We start from the raw sequence: 18,312 nt of genomic DNA on the forward strand, positions 1-18,312 counted from the left end.
CAAAGAGGTCAGGCACACAACTGAAAACTGGGTAGGACAAGTGTCTTCCCCAGGTTTGGGAGCTATGTGTGCTCCCCATTTTTGGTTGTGTGGGAGCAAACTACTAGGTAGGATAAGTGACTGTGTGGAATCAAGGTAGGAGGAAGAGCTGGGGAGGACAGCATTGTTGCCTCTAAGAGGGGTTCCCAGATGTTGATGACTACAACTCCCATAAACCCTGGGAATTTTCCAACTGCTTTGGAAACGTCGAAAAGCAATACAGTATATAAATATCTGCAGGATATGCATAAGCCCTGATACTGAAAACATACAAGGGCCGTTCACATAGCTATGAACTGGGTAGGAGACCAGCCCTACCCAGTTTTGGGACTTCCATTTTGCGATCCTGTGTTTGAGAAAGACAAGGTCTACGGCAGACAGCTTGATCATCTGTCAAGCCCCTACTGGGTAGGATCATTTCCCTGCCTGCCCTGTCCAGCTGAGGGCAGAATCTGGGTAGGGCACCTTCCTCCTACCAAGCAGGACTTGACAGATGGATCAAGCTCCCTGCCTCCGACTTGGTCTTTATCTAACACACCGTTGCAAAATGGAAGTCCCGAAACTGGGTAGGGCTTGTCTCCTACCCAGTTTATGGTCATGGGAACTAAGCCACAAACTCCTTACATAAGAAAAGCCCTGCTGGATCAGGCCCACCAGATACCTCTGGGAAGCCCACAGGCATGCTCCCTCTCCTGCTGTTGCTCTCCTGCAGCTGGTATTTAGAGGCATATGAGGTGGCCAATAGCTTTCAGGCTAGTAGCCATTGATAGACTTGTCCTACATAAACTTATCTAAACCCCTCTTAAAGCCATCCAGGCCGTTGGCTGCCACCACATCTTGTGGCAGAGAATTCCATAGGCTGATTATGCGTTGTGTGAAAAAGTACTTCCTTTTGTCGGCCCTAAATTTCCTTCTAGTTCTATTGTCCATCTAAGTACCACCACTGTTAGGAATGCAGAAAGCTGCCTTATACAAAAGGCTTGACAAAGCCCAGGGACCAAAGAGCCACAGTGCCTAGAAATGTAATGTCGTAGCTAGACTAGGCTATTCGGAGGTAATTTCACATCTTTATTTGTCCCAGGCAAATTTCCGGTCCAAGCAGGTTACTTGCACAGGGGATAGAGAGAAACCGATTTGCCCTCCCTCTCCACAATGTCTGTCACTTTCTCCAGTAATTTTGGCAAGTGTTGGTCATCTGGCTCCTAGATCTAAAAGAAATTTGTCAAGGCCTGTAGAGTCAGACCAGTGTTCCCTCTAACAGGGATTCCCAGACGTTGTTGACTACAACTCCCAGAATCCCCAGCTGCAATGGTTTTTGCTTGGGGATTCTGGGAGTTGTAGTCAACAACATCTGGGAATTCCTGTTAGAGGGAACACTGAGACGGACCGATGGTCCATGTAGCCCAGTATTACCTACACTGACTGGCAGCAGCTCTCCAGCAAGGATAGGACTAGGACTGGGGAGACCCGAGTTCAAATCCCCATTCAGCCATGAAACTAGCTGGGGTAACTTTGGGCCAGTCACTTCTCTCTCAGCCTAACCTACTTCACAGGGTTGTTGTGAAAGAGAAACTCAAGTATGTAGTACACCGCTCTGGGCTCCTTGGAGGAAGAGCAGAATATAAATGTATAATAATAATAATAATTGACTACAGCTCCCAGCATCCCCAGCTGCAATGGCCTTTGGCTGGGGATTATGGGAGTTGTAGTCAACCACATCTGGGAATTTCTGATAGAGGGAACACTGCTCTCCAGGGTTTTAGAAAGGACTCTTCCCCAGCCCTTCCTTGATATGCTGCCAGGGATCGAACCCAGAACCTTTTGCATTTAAAGCAGATGAGCCACTGAGCTATTGCCACTCTCCAAGTGACATCTGCAGTATTTCCCCCCTCACACTCATTGATCACGTCCTCAGGAGTGACAGTAACCCCAACCGATGACAGAGGATCACAGTTCCTATCAGCTGCTGTATTGATTAAATCAGAGCCACGGCAATTTCTACATGGTCCCCTCTTTGCCATCATATGGGGCAGCAATCCATCCCATACGATGCGCAAGGTCAGGGTAGATACAGTCCGCACTTGGGATGCTTGGACTTGAAGCTACCCGACTCCGGCCAGGAGTTTGGTTTGGGCGGACCTTTTTCTTGGGAGTGTAATTTGCTCACCTTCATCACACTCTCTGTTCTTAGGGCTTGCCTGCACGATCCTGCACAACTTACATCAGCTATATTTGGCTTTCCTTCTGCATGATCCTCTGACAACACACTATGGAGGGTGAGCACACAGCCTCTTAAAAACTAGGAAACTGCCTTCTACCGAGTCAGACGGTTGGTCCATGTAGCTCAGTATTGTCTATCCAGACTAGCAGCGGCTTCTCCTAGCTTGCAGGCAGGAATCTCTCCCAGCCCTATCTTGGAGATGCTGCCAGGGAGGGAACTTGGAACCTTCTGCATGCATGATAGTCTGCAGATGCTCTTCCCAGAGCAGTCCCATCCCTAAGGGGAATACCTTAAAATGCTCACATGTAGTCTCCCATTCAAATATGAACTAGGGTGGACTCTGCTTAGCAAAGGGGACAATGCATGCTTGCTACCACAAGACCATTTCTCCTCCTTAGGTTTTCACTCACACACAACCGAAAATTGGGAGCACTGATAGCTCCCAAAGCTGGGTCAGATGCTTGTCCTCTCTCAGAGGTTCCCAAGCTGTGGTCCTCCAAATGTCGAAGAACTACATCTCATGGGAGTTGGGAACTCTGGTCCTATCCCATTAACAGTCATGTGAATAGCCCTAATGATCATCAATGCTTACTGCAGTTAACGCAGCAAGAAACGAGGGACCCAAGGAAGCATGACCCTGGAAGCCAGATTGTGGTCCGGCCATGGTATCTGGACCAGGTCAATATGGAAGGGGAGTGGTCGCAAAGCAAACAATTCAGCCACCTTGCTGAAGCCAAGCAGGGCTGGGTCCGGTCAGTACCTGGATGGGAGACCATCTCTGAGATGTCAACTGCCTTGAGTTCCATGAGGGAATAGAACTATAACCTTGTGTTTTCTAAATGAATCTCACAACACATAATCCAGGGAATGTGGCAATGGCCACTAGTTTAGGTGACTTTAAAAGGAGACCACACAGATTAATGGAGGAGAGGGCTATCAATGGCTACTGGTAATTATGGCCATGTGGAACTTCCAAGCTCAAAGGTATGCCTCTCAGTACCAGTTGCTGGGAAACAGAGGGCTTCTCTTGGGGAGGAGAGCTGGTCTTGTGGCAAAGGTGACGAGACAGGGTCAACTCCTGGCGACCACAGAGCCCTATGGTTGTCTTTGGTAGAATACAGGAGGGTTTTACCATTGCCTTCTCCTACACAGTATGAGATGATGCCTTTCAGCATCTTCCCATATCACTGCTGCCCGATATAGATGTTTCCCATAGTCTGGGGAAAATACCAACAGAGATTCGAACTGGCAACCTCTGGCCTGGTAGTCAAGCCATTTCCCCGCTGCGCCATTAGGTGTTCTTGTGGTTGTAAGCATGAATTGTCCCCTTTGCTGAGTTGAGTCTGTCCTGGTTTGCATTTGGATGGGTAACTGGGGTGAGAGCTGAGCTGCAAGATATTCCCCTTAGGAGACAGGGACGTAGCTCAGTAATAGAGCATCTGCTTTGCCTGTAGAAGGCCCCAGGTTCAATCCCTGCTATCTCCAGGTCTGGTTGGGAGAGACTCCTGCCTGAAACCTGGGAGAGCTGCTGCTAGTCAGTGTAGGCAATACTGAGCTAGATGGACCAATGGTCTAACTCAGTATAAGGCAGCTTCCTCGGGGCTCAGAGGACCAGTCTTTCTGGGTGGAGGCTCCCTGAGCCAGTGGCCGCTATCATTAGGGGAGGAAAGCTGGTCTTGGGCTAGCAAACATGAATTGTCCTCACTGATAAACAGGGTCTGCATTAGTTTGCATTTGGATGGGAGACTACATGTGAGCACAGTAAGAGATTCCCCTTAGGGGATGGGGCCATCTGCTTTACATGCAGGTAGAGCATCTGCTTTACATGCAGAAGATCCCAGGTTCAGTCCCTGGATGCATCTCCAAGTAGGGCTGGGAGAAACTCCTGCTTGTTACCTTGGGGAGCTGCTGCCAGTCTCTGCACACACACACACACACACACTCTTTTGATCTTAGCCCCAAGACCAAGAAGCTGCTGCCAGTCAGTGTAGACAATACTGAGGTAGGTAGACAAACAGTCTGACTCGGTATAAGGCAGCTTCCTGCATTCCTATTAGCTCCTGGTAATTACGCCTATGTGGAACCTCCAAGTCCAGAGGCATGCTTCTGAATACCAGTTGCTGGGAAGCAGAGGGCACATGGGTGGGCTTCCCAGAAGCATCAGTTTGACCACTGCAGGAAAGACGATGCTGGACTAAATGGACCTTTGGCCCAACTCAGCAGGGCTCCTCTCACAAGAGGGTCATTCTGCGACACTAATCACAGAAACACTTATACAGCAGGAACCGTTGCTTTGGGATGTCCTCACCATGGAAGAACAGCCATTCCCAATCTGCGAGCCAAAGTACAGCAGTGTGCTGCAAGGAATACCTCTTGTTTCATTATTAGAACACACCTGGAAGTCCAAAGTGCTCATCTACCAAAGAGTCTGCTTGTCATGTCTCTGCCCAAGTCTTGAATTTGCTTCACCTCCTCCCAGTCAGCTTCCACCGAGTATCGCATCAGGTACACATTTAGTCGCTCCCAATACAGAGGCTGCAGAACTACCTGCTCTCAAAGGAGGCTGCCTGCTGATCTCTGCATGAGTCACAGCTATCTATCAACATGCCTCCTTCCTATCAGGAGGCACAGTGACTGATGCAGAAACCCAGGGAATGCTTGCCTCTGAAGGTGGGCCTCTGTCCTTCTTCAAGCTCTCAGAGGCTGCAATCCTATGCATGTTTACCTCTGAGTCCCATGAGAACCAGTGGGTCTTTCTTCTGAGTAAATATCCATAGGCTTGTGCTGCAAAACCAACCCTTCTCATGTGTACGTGGGAAACCCAACCATAGAAATTAACCTGATAGGCGTCTTCAGCTTTTTCCTTACCAAACCTCCCTTTAACCACACCAGCACAGAATTCCTGCATTTTAGAGCACCCTCGTAATCACATTTAAACAAACATATTCCTCCACCAGAAGAGACATCAGCCTAGGTGTGGTTCTTTGACGCAGGCAGAGAAGGCTCCTGAACCAGATAAGGCACTACCAACCCAAGTCAGAACTTTCAGAGGAAGGAGAGGCTGCTTCTGATCAAACTAAGACCTATATGGGAAGAGAGGCAGATTCAAACTGACAGACGACAAAAATGCATCAAAAATGAAATGCAACACAGGCCAGGAATTTTGTGATGTGGACATGCTTTCCTTTCACATCTAGAGTGAAAACTCTTCTCTGGCCTTTTAATTTTACAGAAGATGATGTTTCTGAGGAGGTACAGTAATTATTTCTGCAATCACCAAAAGGGGAAGCAGATACCAGCTTTGCCGGGTAAAGTACAGGGAAGTTGAGAAATGCATGAGCCACTCTGCTGGGATTCACCTCTCTCCCCTCCCTCCCTGCCTCCCCTCCCCACTCACAGCATCAGCACCCAGCGCCCCATCCAGCTTCCAGAAGGGAACCCTAACTTTGGAGCCCTCTGCCAGGAGGCCGGTCACACCCACACATGCTGGATGATCTCCAGAGCCAGCTCCAACCCAGGGCCACCCAAACCCAGCCCACAAAGAAAGAGAGGTGCAAAGGAGCAACAGTGGTGTCAGGAGAAGGGGCGGGGGAGGAAGGGAGAGGGAAAGAGAGTTACCGGTAGCTTTCCTGTGGAGGCCGATCTCATGGTTTTGATTTCAGGTCCATGGGGGGTGGCATAGAGGCAACTGCCCCTAGGCAGTGGGGCTACCACCGCAGTCTGAGGGTACACCTGAGTGAAGTAGGTGGCCGGGAGCACCCGCATCTGAGGGCTGCCGAGGTTGGAGGCCACCAGCTCTGCCGAGCTGAGCAGAGGCGCCACTTTCTTCTGCTGCGGTGGCGGCGGCGCCAGAGAGGGACCCCCTCGCCCAGGGGCCGAAGGCCCTCCTTTGGGGATTCTCAGCATGGCCAAGCCCTTCTTCGGAAGCTCAGAAGGCGCCCCGATCTCAGAGGAGGAACAGCTTGGAAATCAAGGGATGTGCCAGGCCCCAGAGAGGTCGGTGGGCAAAGCTGCTCTTAGCCATTTCAACCGGCCATGGGCATCCTCCCTGGGATCAGCCCCAGGGCAACATTTTTTTAAAAAATAATAATAATAAAACCCTAGTTTATCTTTTAAAAACAAGCGAGGCAACGCTGCAGCTTGGGCCTGGGCGATGGGAGGTCTCGCTCACGGAATCCCTTCTCTCTTGTCCTCAAAAGCAGCTTTCCACAGACAATTTTTTTGCTTTTCTTTTCTGAGCAAGGGAGACAGAGAAGGGCCAGCCTGTTTTGTTTCCCCGGCCAGCCAGTGAGTGACCCTCAGCTACAGTCTTTCAAAGGAAAAATATGCATGATGGTGCGTGTTTGCAGAATCAGCTCCAAAACAAAAACACACACACAAACTTCGCAACTGTCCTTTTTTTGGTATATTTTTTAAGCCTTTCTAGGGGGGCGGGGAGAGAAGACTATGCGAGAGTTTGGCAGCAAGGTTGCAGATCGGCTTGGCAGCACATCCCCTCCCCCAGCAAGGCAGCCGCTTTTGTGGCTGGAAAAACTGCAGCCGGAGAGACTTGCAGACAAAAGCCGGGTGCGCTTGCAGGACGGCACACGAAAGATCCGCTGCGGAGCCCACTCCGGCTCCTTGCGTCTAGGTCGCCGGGGTGGAGGGCTTCAGAGGAGCCGTCCAGGAGGGATTGCGCACCCAGTCCGGGCCCTGGATCCTGGCGGGGCCCTGGCGCCTCCCATGGAGCTCTTCAGCTGGCAATGCCAGCGCCTGGTGCTTCGCGAGGCTCCCGGCTGGGCTGCTGCAAGGTTCCCGGGCGCTGCCAGAGCCGGCCAGAGCGAGGATGGATCCGGATTGAGAGGACCCGATGGCTGCCCCAGCCCTTTCTCTTTCCGTTCCTCCTTCTCTCGCTTTTTTTTTTTTAAGCGCCAAACTACGTGCCGCGAAATTCGGATTTCCCGCGGAAAACCCCGCGTCCTGATTGGCCCGCGCAACACCAACCGTTCCCCGCCCACCGGATTTGATGCATTTTGCTGGGAGACAGGCAAGACCGGAGGTTCTCTTCTTAAAGGGGAAGCGCTGGAAGGCGGGCGCTCGACCTGCTGCTTCAATGGGCTCCCAGCGTCTCCAGCCTCCTCCCAGCACAGGGCGGGGGCGCGGCTATGCAAATATTGACCTTGGGATGGTCTGCTGCACGCCTTGATGGTGCTCGCACTTAAAGCGACCAGTGGGACGCTTGCTTGGGCACCCTTGGCTACCCTCGCCTGGGAGTCAGTCGGAGCTGGAGAACGAGGGCGCACGGAATGCATCGGTGTCACTTTGCGCACCGTGCATCTTGCGCGTTTTTTGGGAAGGGTTCTTGTGCGCTCCACGCCTCGAGCCCATTTAAGCGAGCGATCGGAGCAGCCAGAGACGCATGCTCGGCCGCCCCTGCGGATGCTGAACAAAGACAGCTGAGTGGGGATATGGCAAGCACGCACGAGCCTGGAGCTGGCGGTGTGGAGGGACTTCATTGTTCTTTCCTAGGGACATAGAGGGAGTTGCCTTCTGCCGAGTCAGACCATTGGCCCATCTAGCTCAGGATTGTCTACACAGACTTGGCAGTGGCTTTTCACAGACAGGAGTCTCTCTCAGCCCTATCTGGAGATGCTGCCAGGGAGGGAACTTGGAGCCTTTGCATGCAAGTGTACAGATGCTCTCCCCAGAGCGGCTCCGTCCCCTAATAAGGGGTAAGCTCACACAAGTAATATCCCATTCAAAAGCAAAGCAGGGCAGACCCCTGCTTAGCAAAGGGGACAATTCATGCTTGCTCCCACAAGACCATTCTTCTCCTACACGTTTCCTCCATTGTGGCCCCAAATCCCACCTTCATCATGGAACTCCCTACGTGATCTACCAGTCAGACCCTCCCTTGTTATCCTTTGTTGCAGTCCAGCATCCTCCTCCTCATAGTGGCTAGCCAGATGCCTCCAAAAGGGCCCCTCCCTGCTGTTTGCCTCCCAGCAACTGGCACACAGGTACTCTGCCTCTGAACATGGAGGTTCCAGTTAGGCATCTCAGCCAATAGCCATAGAGAGACTCTCCTGTGTCTAATTCCTCTTTAAGTCATCAGTGCCAGTGGTGATCACTAACATTAATTATGCATTGTTTTGCCTGTCCTAGATCGACTGCCAATTAATTTTTACTGAAATAGAGCCCTATTTCAGGGGCATAGCTAGAGGAGAGCGGGAGAGGCCACCCTCCCCCCCCTCTCTTGTGACCTCTTGGACTGGGGGATATAATGAAGAACATAGAAAGGGGGCCCTCAGGAGCTAGAGGGCCCGGGTCCTTTGAACCCATCTGCTCAATTATAGCTACATCCCTGCCATATTCTGACATTATGTTGTATGAATTTTCAGATGTTTGTGCACTCCTAGATGTTTTTTTGCAGTTTAAAACCATTTCAACAATCACTCAAGGCCAGGGAAAAAAAGATATGATTTGGGGGGATCTTTTAAAGGCTGCTCAAGCTCTTAAGCCTCAAATATCCACAGGGAGAAGCTACAGAGAAGGCCCGATCCTGAGTCGCACCAGGTGAGCTGGCAGCAGCCAGAGGCAAAACTTTCCTGATGACCTTAATGTGCGGTGGGGATCATAGTACTGGAGAAGGTGCTCTCCCAGGTAATCCGGTCCTAAGCCATTGAGGGCTTTAAAGGTAATCATCAGCAGTTGCTTGAGACCTCCTGATCTTTCTTTTTGGAAGCCAGCCAGGCCCCCAGACACCATATCGCTAGTCTTTTTAACTAGAGATGGCCAGCGGCTACATACTCCAAGAAGCCGTAGGCACTTGCCCAGGCAGGCAGGTGTGGTGCCATCACCACCGGTGCCAGAGAGGGGCAGAAGGGGAAGGATCCTGCCTAGCTCTGCAGGCGCCACCCAAGAAGCGGAAAAATGAATGAACGCAGAGTTTGTTTTGGTCTATGACCAGTAATGGCGACAAACCACAAGAGTACAGTATAATTAACCAAGCAAAAAACAATCCCAATCACTGTTGTTGATAACGTCTCATTAGATACAAACGTTAATCCACACTAGTCTCACTAGGAAAAGCCAAGGGCTGAAACGAGGGATGTGCGCGAGCTGTTCGTGCAGCTGCCAGTGGGGTGGGGTTCCCTTAAAAAAGCAGGCAAGGGGCTCCTTACCTGCTCGTCCCCACCCCGCCACTTTCCCACCGCCCTCACTGGCCCTGCTGCCTGGGTGAACACAGGCCCACCCACTCTCACTGGCCCTGCCTGCTAGGGATGTGCCCAAATCCAGTTCGGCGCCTTGTCTGGGAAGCGCCGAACCGGCTGGGGCACTGGCATTCAAACTGGCTCAGCAGAGTGGGGAGCAGGTCTTGTGGTAGCAAGCATGAATTGTCCCCATAGCTAAGCAGAGTCCGCCCTGGTTGCCTCTGAATGGGAGACTTGCTGTGTGAGCCCTGCAAGATATTCCCCTCGGGATGGAGCCGCTCTGGGAAGAGCAGAAGGTTCCACGTTCCCTCCCTGGCTTCTCCAAGATAGGGCTGAGAGAGATTCCTGCCTAAAACCTCTGCCAGTCTGTGAAGAAAAATACTGAGCTAGATAGACCAATGGTCTGACTCAGTATATGGCAGTTTCCTATGTTCCTATGTTCCAGTTCCCTTTAAAAGCAGACAAGGAGCTGTTTACCTGCTTTTTAAGGGAGCCGCTCCCCACCCCACCAAGCCAGTTTGAATGCTGGCACCCAAGTTGGTTTGGCCCTAGCTGAAACCCTTAGATTGGTAAGATTGGTAAGAAACCCTTAGATTGGTAAGTCCAATTTATCTGAGGTCTGTCTCTGGTTATTGATTAATCTGTACTATTCATCTCCCCGAGAAGATCATGCAGGCTCAACCACTCCTATCACACAAACCTCTACTGCAAAATGGAAACTCTTACCTCTGGTGTTCTCACGTGGCCTATCTCATCCTGAAGTCTTCTGGCTTGCTTCTTAAAGAGGCGGCACGCCACAATTGGTTCCCATGATGAGCAACTGAGTGGGGTGTGTGGGGCACAGCTCAGTGGCAGAACACACACACTTTGCATGCAGAAGGCATGCAAATTCAATCCCTGGCTGAAAGAATCCCAAATTAGCAGGTGCCGAGAAAGGTGTGGTGAGCTGCTGCCAGCCAATCACTGAAGTCATCAGAATATAACCTGAGGATAAAAGATAAGAGAAATTAATAATCCAGATTCATCCAGAACCATGTCCACTGGTATGTCTCCTAAATTCTGTTATTTATATCCAAAAATATAAGACTCCTTCTTAGCAACAAGTATAGGTCTTGAAATTAGAAATGTCATACGTTTCCAATGTATATGTATTTTATGTCATACAGCATGAAATTAGAGAGAGAAAACTCCAGCCTTACTGATACCAGTAGCCTCTCCTCCTTTTGCTAAAGGAAATGTGTATGAGGTTTTGCTAATTCAATGAAAACAACAGAGCTGGTCTTGTGGTAGTAGTAGTAGCAGCAGTGCCGTTGAGTCGGTCTTGACTCCTGGCGACCACAGAGCCCTGTGGTTGTCTTTGGTAGAATACAGGAGGGTTTTATCATTGTCATCACCCGCGCAGTATGAGATGATGCCTTTCAGCGTCTTCCTATATCACTGCTGCCCAATATAGGTGTTTCCCATAGTCTGGGAAACATACCAGCAGGGATTCGAACCAGCAACCTCTGGGTTGGTAATCAAGTCATTTCCCCGCTGTGCCATTAGGTGGCTAGTAGTATATGGTCTTGTGGTGGCAAGCATGAATTGCAGCAAGCATGAATTGTCTCCTTTGTTAAGCAGGGTCCACCATGGTTTGTATTTGAATGGGAGACTACAGGTGTCAGCACTATAAGATATTCTCCTTAGGGGATGGGACGGTTCTGGGAAGAGCATCTGCATGCTTGTGTGCAGGAAGTTCCTAGTTCCCTCCTTGGCATCTCCAAGACAAGCCTGAGAGAGACTCCTGCCTGCATCCTTGGAGAAGCTGCTGCCAGTCTGTGGAGACAATACTGAGCCAGATGGACCAAGGGTCTGACTCGGTATAAGGCAGCTTCCTATGTGGCTACTCAACTCAATACTGTATTCCTAGATCTTTCTTAAAGAGAAAATAATTGATTGTGTACTAATCTACTAATTAGTACACCTTTTTATGAAATCAGAAAGATGGCTTTTCTTTAATATCTTGTGTCAAAGAACACAAGACCAATGGCCTGACCAAAGTAGCTTCGCATGGAGGTAATGTGAGAACTTCCATCAGGAGAGCATTGAGAACTCTGCTTGTATTTCTGTATTTACACATTATATCACAGTCTCATTACCGCAAGCACAAGTGGCTAGTCTAGGTAACTGCTAAACATTTTCACTCAAAATGGAAAAGACAGTAAAATGACTTATTAAGATCCAATGAAACTTCTCCATTGGCTCACCCAAAGCTGACCCCTTTCCCTACTGGAAAAAAAAAAAAAGTCTAATGTAAGAACACTGAACAATTTAGTTCGGCTTTTTAATGGCACTTAGCATTTGCGAACTAAAATGACATCACTGCCCTCTACTGGTTGCAATAATTATGCAACTGTTATCAATTGTCTCCTGTCGCCCCTTGGTGGTGGACAGCTGGAAGTGCAGATCCAAGAAATGCACACAAATGTCTTAAAGACCTTCATCAAGGTGGAACATTGATAGTAGCCTTCTACTGAGTCAGCCCATTGGTCCATCTAACTCAGTATTGTCTACAGTGACTAGCATAGGCTCTCCTGGGGAGGAGAGCTGGCCTTGTGGTAGCAAGCATGAATTGTCCCCTTTGCTAAGCAGAGTCCACCTTGGTTTGCATTTGGATGGGAGACTACATGTGAGTGTTGTAAGATCTCTTAGGGGATGTGGTCATAGCTCAGTGGAAGAGCATCGGCATACCTACATGAAGAATGTCACAGGTTCAATCCTTGGCAGCATCTCCAAGTAGGGCTGGAAGAGGCTCCTGCCTGAAACCTTGAAGAAACCACTACCAGTCAGTGTAGACAAAGCTGAGCGAGATGAACCAATAGTCTGACTCAGTATAAGGCAGCTTTCTGTGTTTCTGTGAATCTTTCCCAGCCCTACCTGTAGATACCAGGGATTGAACCTGGGAGCTTCTGCATGCGAAGCAGATGCTCTCCCACTGAGCTAGGGCCCCATCCCCTAAGGGGACTATCTTAGAGCAGACAGCGCTCACCTGTAATCACCCATCCAAATGCAAACCAGGCCAGACCTTGCTTAGCAAAGGGGACAATTCATTCACCTTCGATAAAATGCTGGGGACCAAATGTGGGCTGGCTGTGTCTGTCCTACCCAGCATCCCGTTTCCACAGGATCTCTCTTGCTGCCGCCTCCCAGATCTTTGCAAACAAAGATCAACCATCAACCACGAGTGTTTATGGCTCTCCTACCCTAGCTGGGAGTTCCTCTTACCCTGCTTAGGATCAACTGAACTGCCCCAGTGTGTGGGATTCCTGCTATGATCTGCCATTTGCTAGGCTCGGTTTACAACAAGCATACAATCCCCATACAATCGTATATTTTACTTATTTATAATTATTTATTTAATATATTTGTACAACAAGCATAAAACAAATTAAAACTTTAAAACAGTTTAAAGCCACAATTCTGGTTAAAAAGCTTGGGTGATTTCTCTAGCACCAATGAGGTCATTCACACATTCAAAAACTGTGTTCTACTCAGGTTTAGGAGCTGTGTGTGCTCCCAATTTTCGGTAGTGTGGAAGTAAGGTAGGAGGAAAAGCTATGTACGATAACTTCTACCCAGGTTTTCCTCCTACTTTGCTTCCACACAACCAAAAACTGGCGCTCACACTGTTCCCAAACCTGCATAGAACACAGTTTTCGATTGTGTGAATGACCTCAATGTGTCTCAAGAGTCTTTCCAAAAAGCGGCCAGCTATATTGTCTGCTTGCTATACCCTAGCACAGAAGTTGGCAAACTTGGCCCTCCAGCTGATGTTGAACTACTACAGCTCCCATCACCCCCAGCCATAATTTAGTTCAGCAACAGCTGGAGGGTCACATTTGCTCACCCCTGCCCTAGGAGGAGAGTGCCACGGACTCTGTGATGTCATGCTCACCGGAGGTTCTATAAGGTGAGAATGAGGATGTCACAGAACAGGAAGGAGCTCCATCTTCATAGGTTGCAGAATGCTCACTGGTGCCATGGACGCGACTCGTAACACCACCATGGTGAGATCATGGGGCTTGGTGGGCTGGGCCCTCTTCTTCCTGGGATGAGCAGCAGGCACTTGGCTGCCTCCTCTCCCTTTCTTCCACCTTAATACAGATGTGCCACAGCACCTAGAGTAAGGTAATCATGACTAAAACCTCATCCAGACATTATAAAATTGCCCCATTGTAGCCGTGACTGTGGGGTGAAGGAAGAGGAAGTACCGCCCCTACTGTGTCAATCAGGCTTACAGCAGGGCATGTCTGAAGAGGGAAGAGCCGAAAGTGTGATGGCAGGTGCTTCATGGAAGAGATGGCGGGCACTGGATGCAACCATCACACTTTTGGCTCTTCCCTCTACGCCCTACTGCAAGCATGAATGGCAGGTGTGCTGCTCATTGACATGATGGGGTGGGACCAGGGGCGTAGCAAGGTTGGAGTGGGCCCAGAGATAAGATTTTAAAATGCCCCCGCCCCTCACTGAAGCTCAGCTCATGAAGTAAAGAAATCTTAAATGAGGCTGAACAGTGGTAACAAAAAGCATAGTAAAATTCATACACACACACACGGCACATAGGATATATATATATATATATATATATATATACACACACACACATACACACACACACGTCATCCTAAATTATTTTTTAAAAGGTTTTGTAAATTGTGGATGATGCAAGTCGTTGAATGGTACTAGAGAAAGACATGCTGTTCTGGTAGCTCCAGGTCTTAACACTCACATCAGTCTTGGAGGATCAATACAACTGAAGGAAGCCCGGGCGGGTGCGTGGCTGGGGGAGTCAGTCATGTGACTTGCCTTGGGGGGGCCCCCAAGACAACTGTCTCCCCTTGCCCTATTGTAGTTACGCCCCTGGGTGGGACTTCCTGTCCCTTTGCCCTGCTGTACACGGCTACAGTGGGGTGATTCATAACGTCTGAATGAGGCTTAAGTCCCATTCAGTGTTCCCTCTAAGGCAGGGGCACGCAACTCAAATGCCCCAGTGGGCCAGAACCAACCACGACTTGGCATGCAGGGACCGAGGTCAATTTTCAGTGCATTATGACATTAAAATTATTAAAAACATTAATGGATGCAACTATTCGTTACTTATGGCTCTTTCCCCCTGTCAGGGGACACACAATTTTGATCAAGGAGAGTGCCCATAAAATAGGCCCTATCCCTGCTCAGTCAGTGGGGCACCTGGAGTGCCTGCCAGCCCCAAACAAATGCCAAGTCCTCTCCTCCTCCTCCTCCTCCTCCTCCTCCTCCTCCTCCTCCTCCTCCTCAATCACAGTTGCTTTTAAGCTCCAATCCTAGGCATGCAGTCATAGAGCTCTTCATGGATCCTGCTGGTTCCTACTGCAGGATACGCCTTCCTTGGGGCCAGCAAAAAAGTTCCTGCAGGCCAGATCTGCCCCCAGGCCTTATGTTGTGCAGGCCTGCTCTAAGGCGTCCACTCACACCTTTTTGAATTTCTGTTCAGTTCATTTTAGATCCCACTCAGGTTGAATCAGGAAGGCCCCCTTCTGAATGCATGTGCGCACACACTGGCTTGATACTGCCACCCAGAACAAAACTCATTCTGCACACAGCTGAAAAAAATGAGAGGGACCACTGGTCCCATTGAAATGAAGGGGAGTGAAGTTTGTCCTGAGTAACTCGGCTTATTGATTTCATTGGTGATTAATCATAACCAAATTGTCTGGATGTTGCTCACTGCATCTCTGTGGGTGTCCCATCAATTTTGTAATGCCTGGACTGAGATGAACCAAATCGGGTACAGTTGTAGGGACACAGAGGGACACCTCAGTGGTGTAGTTTGTGATGATGTTATCCACCTCGATTCAAGGTGGTGGAGCGCATAAACTTTTGAGGTGCAAGTGGGCTAATTTGTGAACCGCCTAACCAATTTGAACCAAATTTGCTGCAGCTGTAGGGATAGTGAAAGCAAAGTCGGCAGATTAGTTCTTACTAGAACAACTTATTGTTAGAAGTGAGAATTCTAAAGCTTTGCTCTTAGCACTGCAGTAACTCTTTTGGCCACTAGAGACGTGATAAGATGTTAATAGTCTGTCTTGGTCAATTAGAGTCAGTTAGAATTGTTCAGTAGTGGTTGAAGCCTCAGTTGTTCTGTGTCTCTCTCAGTATGCGATGCTTTCGTTTCTTAATACATTTTTGTTTTTTGAACTCAACCTATTGTCTTCAGATAGTCTCTTGGCCTAAACCTCTTTACCACCAGAGCATACTTGGCTGTATGAGGGTTTTAATGTTTCTCCTCAACGTCATATGGATCTCTAGTTTTGTCTCCTGTCCTAATTTGTGCTGAAGCTGGAACATATCTCCATCTGGAAGAGCCTCAAGTCATCTTTGGTGGAAGAAGAGGAGTGTTGTATTTGTGAGACTTGAAACTGGAGGGATTATGCATTTGGGGACCCCCATTAGGGCAGGGGATTAAGGCATTAGGTGTGCACTTCACATATTCTGGTGTGAGTGAGCTCTTGCTCAAACTATGCCCTGGAAAGAGGCCCCATTTGGGACAGTGATCAACAGCAGCTCTGTACAGAGCAGACCTGCAGATGGCAACTGTTGGGATGTGTTTCCCGTACATTATTTCTGACAACTTTTAAAAAGTCCTTAAAAAGACTTATTTTTTCACCCAAGCTATTACACTTGATTGTGATTTTAAATTGTTTTAAAGTTTTTATTTTTGTCTGAATTTGTTTTATGTTGTAAACTGGTCTACAAATTAGATAATGAATGAATGAACACATTTACCCTGCATCCTAAAATTTACCCTGGGCATTTTCCTGGTTCCCAGCTGCCAGAGCCACTACAAGGGAAGCGCCAGACACTTACTGACCAAGAACAGCCTGAAGTCAACTTCAAAGACATCACTTGCATCCAGGTAGGCTCTTCCTTTCATGACCAGCCTGTGCACTAGGTGGAGCCAGGTGGTTGCCTGGAGCACCAATTTTTGGCGGACATGGGGCGGTTGTAGGCACCATTGCCTCAGCCACAAATAGCCACCCTCTGCATGGTGGCAGGGGCAGTGGCAGTGCAGTGGCAGTGCAGTGGAAGTGCAGAGGCAGTGGCGGCAGGGACACAGGGGGTGGTGAGGTAGCCAGTGCTGCTGCCCAACTGAGCATGGAGTTTGCCCCTGTCGTGCATTCCACCCCTGCTGCTCACCTGGCCAGTGTGCATGCACAGTGGCCAGGTGTGTGGCAGGGGTGGGGTGTGCAGCAGGCTCAAACTCCAGGCAGAGCTTGGTAGCAGCACAGGCAACAGATGCAGCCTGATAGATTTCAGAAGGTATAATCTCCTTCCTCACCTACTCCCCCTGTCCCAGCCAGTGCCAGTCACCAAATATAATTTTGGCACTCCCCCTTCCACTTATGGGAGGAGAGCTGGTCTTGTGGTAGCAAGCATGAAATGTCCCCTTTGTTAAGCAGGATCTGTCCTGGTGTGCATTTGAATGGGAGACTATAGGTGTCAGCACCATAAGATATTCCCTGTAGGCAATGGGGCCGCTCTGAGTAGAGCATGCTACCTGCGTGCTTGCATGCAGATGGTTCCAGGTTCCCTCTCTGGCAGCATCTCCAAGATAGGGCAGAGAGAGACTCCTGCCTGCAACCTTGGAGAAGCTGCTGCCTGTCTGGGTAGACAATACTGAGCTAGATGGAGCAATGGTCTGACTCAGTATATGGCAGCTTGCTATGTTTTCCTAAAATTACATTCTTTATGTTACAGAATGTAATTTTAACTGAATCGGGGGACACACCAACGTTATACTTCGCCTAGAGTGCAAAAAATCCTAGGGGTGACCCCACTTCCTTTCCGGGATTCAGCTTCCTGTTGCCATTTTGCTGTGGCTTAGTCTACAGCCCCAAACGTCCCCTGGCAGGCCAGGAGTAGCCAAGACTGGTTAAGGCGTCTTCTTGCCTTTTCCTTGGCCTGACCTCCATAGCTGAAATTACGCACAGATGCATTTGCTGCTAGAGTTCTCATCCCTGCCCCGGAAATAAAAAATGCCAGTGCTTGGCCTGGGCTCGGAGTGATGCCTACTTGGTCAATGCACACAAAATAGTGTTCATCCCAGGTATACAGCTTTGGCAAGTGCTTACACTTTCCCTGCTACCTTGCAGTGCCATCCACACATACCAGGCCATCCCAACTCAACAACATGCAATCCAGGGCGCTTTCCATATTACATGCTACAACAGTGGTAGTTTACGTCAGTTGGCGGGATCATATTGAAACTGTAAATAAAGGATGTTGTGCAAAGCTACCAGCAGGGGCAGCAGTCTTTTCTAGCTTTCGCAAACCTCCTACAATGGGAAAATACAGCTTTTTTTTTGCAACGTTGTAGCAAAAGATAAAACTCGAAAAAAGGCAAGAGAAATGTGAACGAGACTTTGCTGACAGTGCAAGGACGCGATGTCGAAACACAGGCAGTACGGAAGCATTCTTAATGGACATGTAGGGACACACTGGTAGTGTGTGATCTGGAAAACACCCAGGCGAAAACTCTCTCTCCCAAGCAAAAACACAACATGTGTAACTCAAGCAAGCAAACAAGTCAACGAAAGTTTACTTTAAACAAGCAAACTCAAGGAACGCTTGACTCAGCCAGCCACAGTCTACTTGTCAAGCCACACGGATAACACACATCTTTGTAGCCGGGGGTGACTCTAGAACAGGCCTGCTCAACTTTGGCCCCTGAGCTGTTTTTGGACTACAGCTCCCATAAACCCTAGCCAGAGTGGCCAATAGCCAGGGATTGTGGGAGCTGTAGGCCAATATCTGCAGGAGGGTCAAAGTGAGCAGCCCTGT

At 49.2% G+C, this 18,312-nt stretch overlaps 2 protein-coding genes across 3 annotated transcripts in view; one reads left to right on the plus strand and one right to left on the minus strand.

The window, feature by feature from the left end:
• The window catches only part of E2F2 (E2F transcription factor 2), a 52,289-nt gene extending 45,023 nt beyond the window's left edge, over positions 1-7,266 (minus strand). The window contains exon 1 of the mRNA XM_053268730.1: positions 5,879-7,266. Coding sequence (XP_053124705.1) covers positions 5,879-6,166 — 288 coding nt within the window. The 5' untranslated portion in view covers positions 6,167-7,266. The remainder of the gene's footprint in view (positions 1-5,878) is intronic.
• Positions 7,267-13,402: 6,136 nt separating this feature from the next.
• Positions 13,403-18,312, plus strand: part of CATSPER4 (cation channel sperm associated 4) — a 34,423-nt gene continuing 29,513 nt past the window's right edge. The window contains exons 1-2 of one of the 2 annotated variants that reach the window (XM_053266807.1): positions 13,403-13,499; positions 16,301-16,387. In XM_053266807.1, the coding sequence (XP_053122782.1) occupies positions 13,458-13,499; positions 16,301-16,387 (129 nt within the window). In that variant the 5' untranslated portion in view covers positions 13,403-13,457. Of the gene's footprint in view, positions 13,621-16,300; positions 16,388-18,312 lie in introns of both variants that reach the window. The other variant, XM_053266808.1, reaches the window with a different exon arrangement.

The sequence above is a fragment of the Hemicordylus capensis genome, chromosome 7 (genome assembly GCF_027244095.1).
Source record: "Hemicordylus capensis ecotype Gifberg chromosome 7, rHemCap1.1.pri, whole genome shotgun sequence".
NCBI lineage: Eukaryota > Metazoa > Chordata > Lepidosauria > Squamata > Cordylidae > Hemicordylus > Hemicordylus capensis.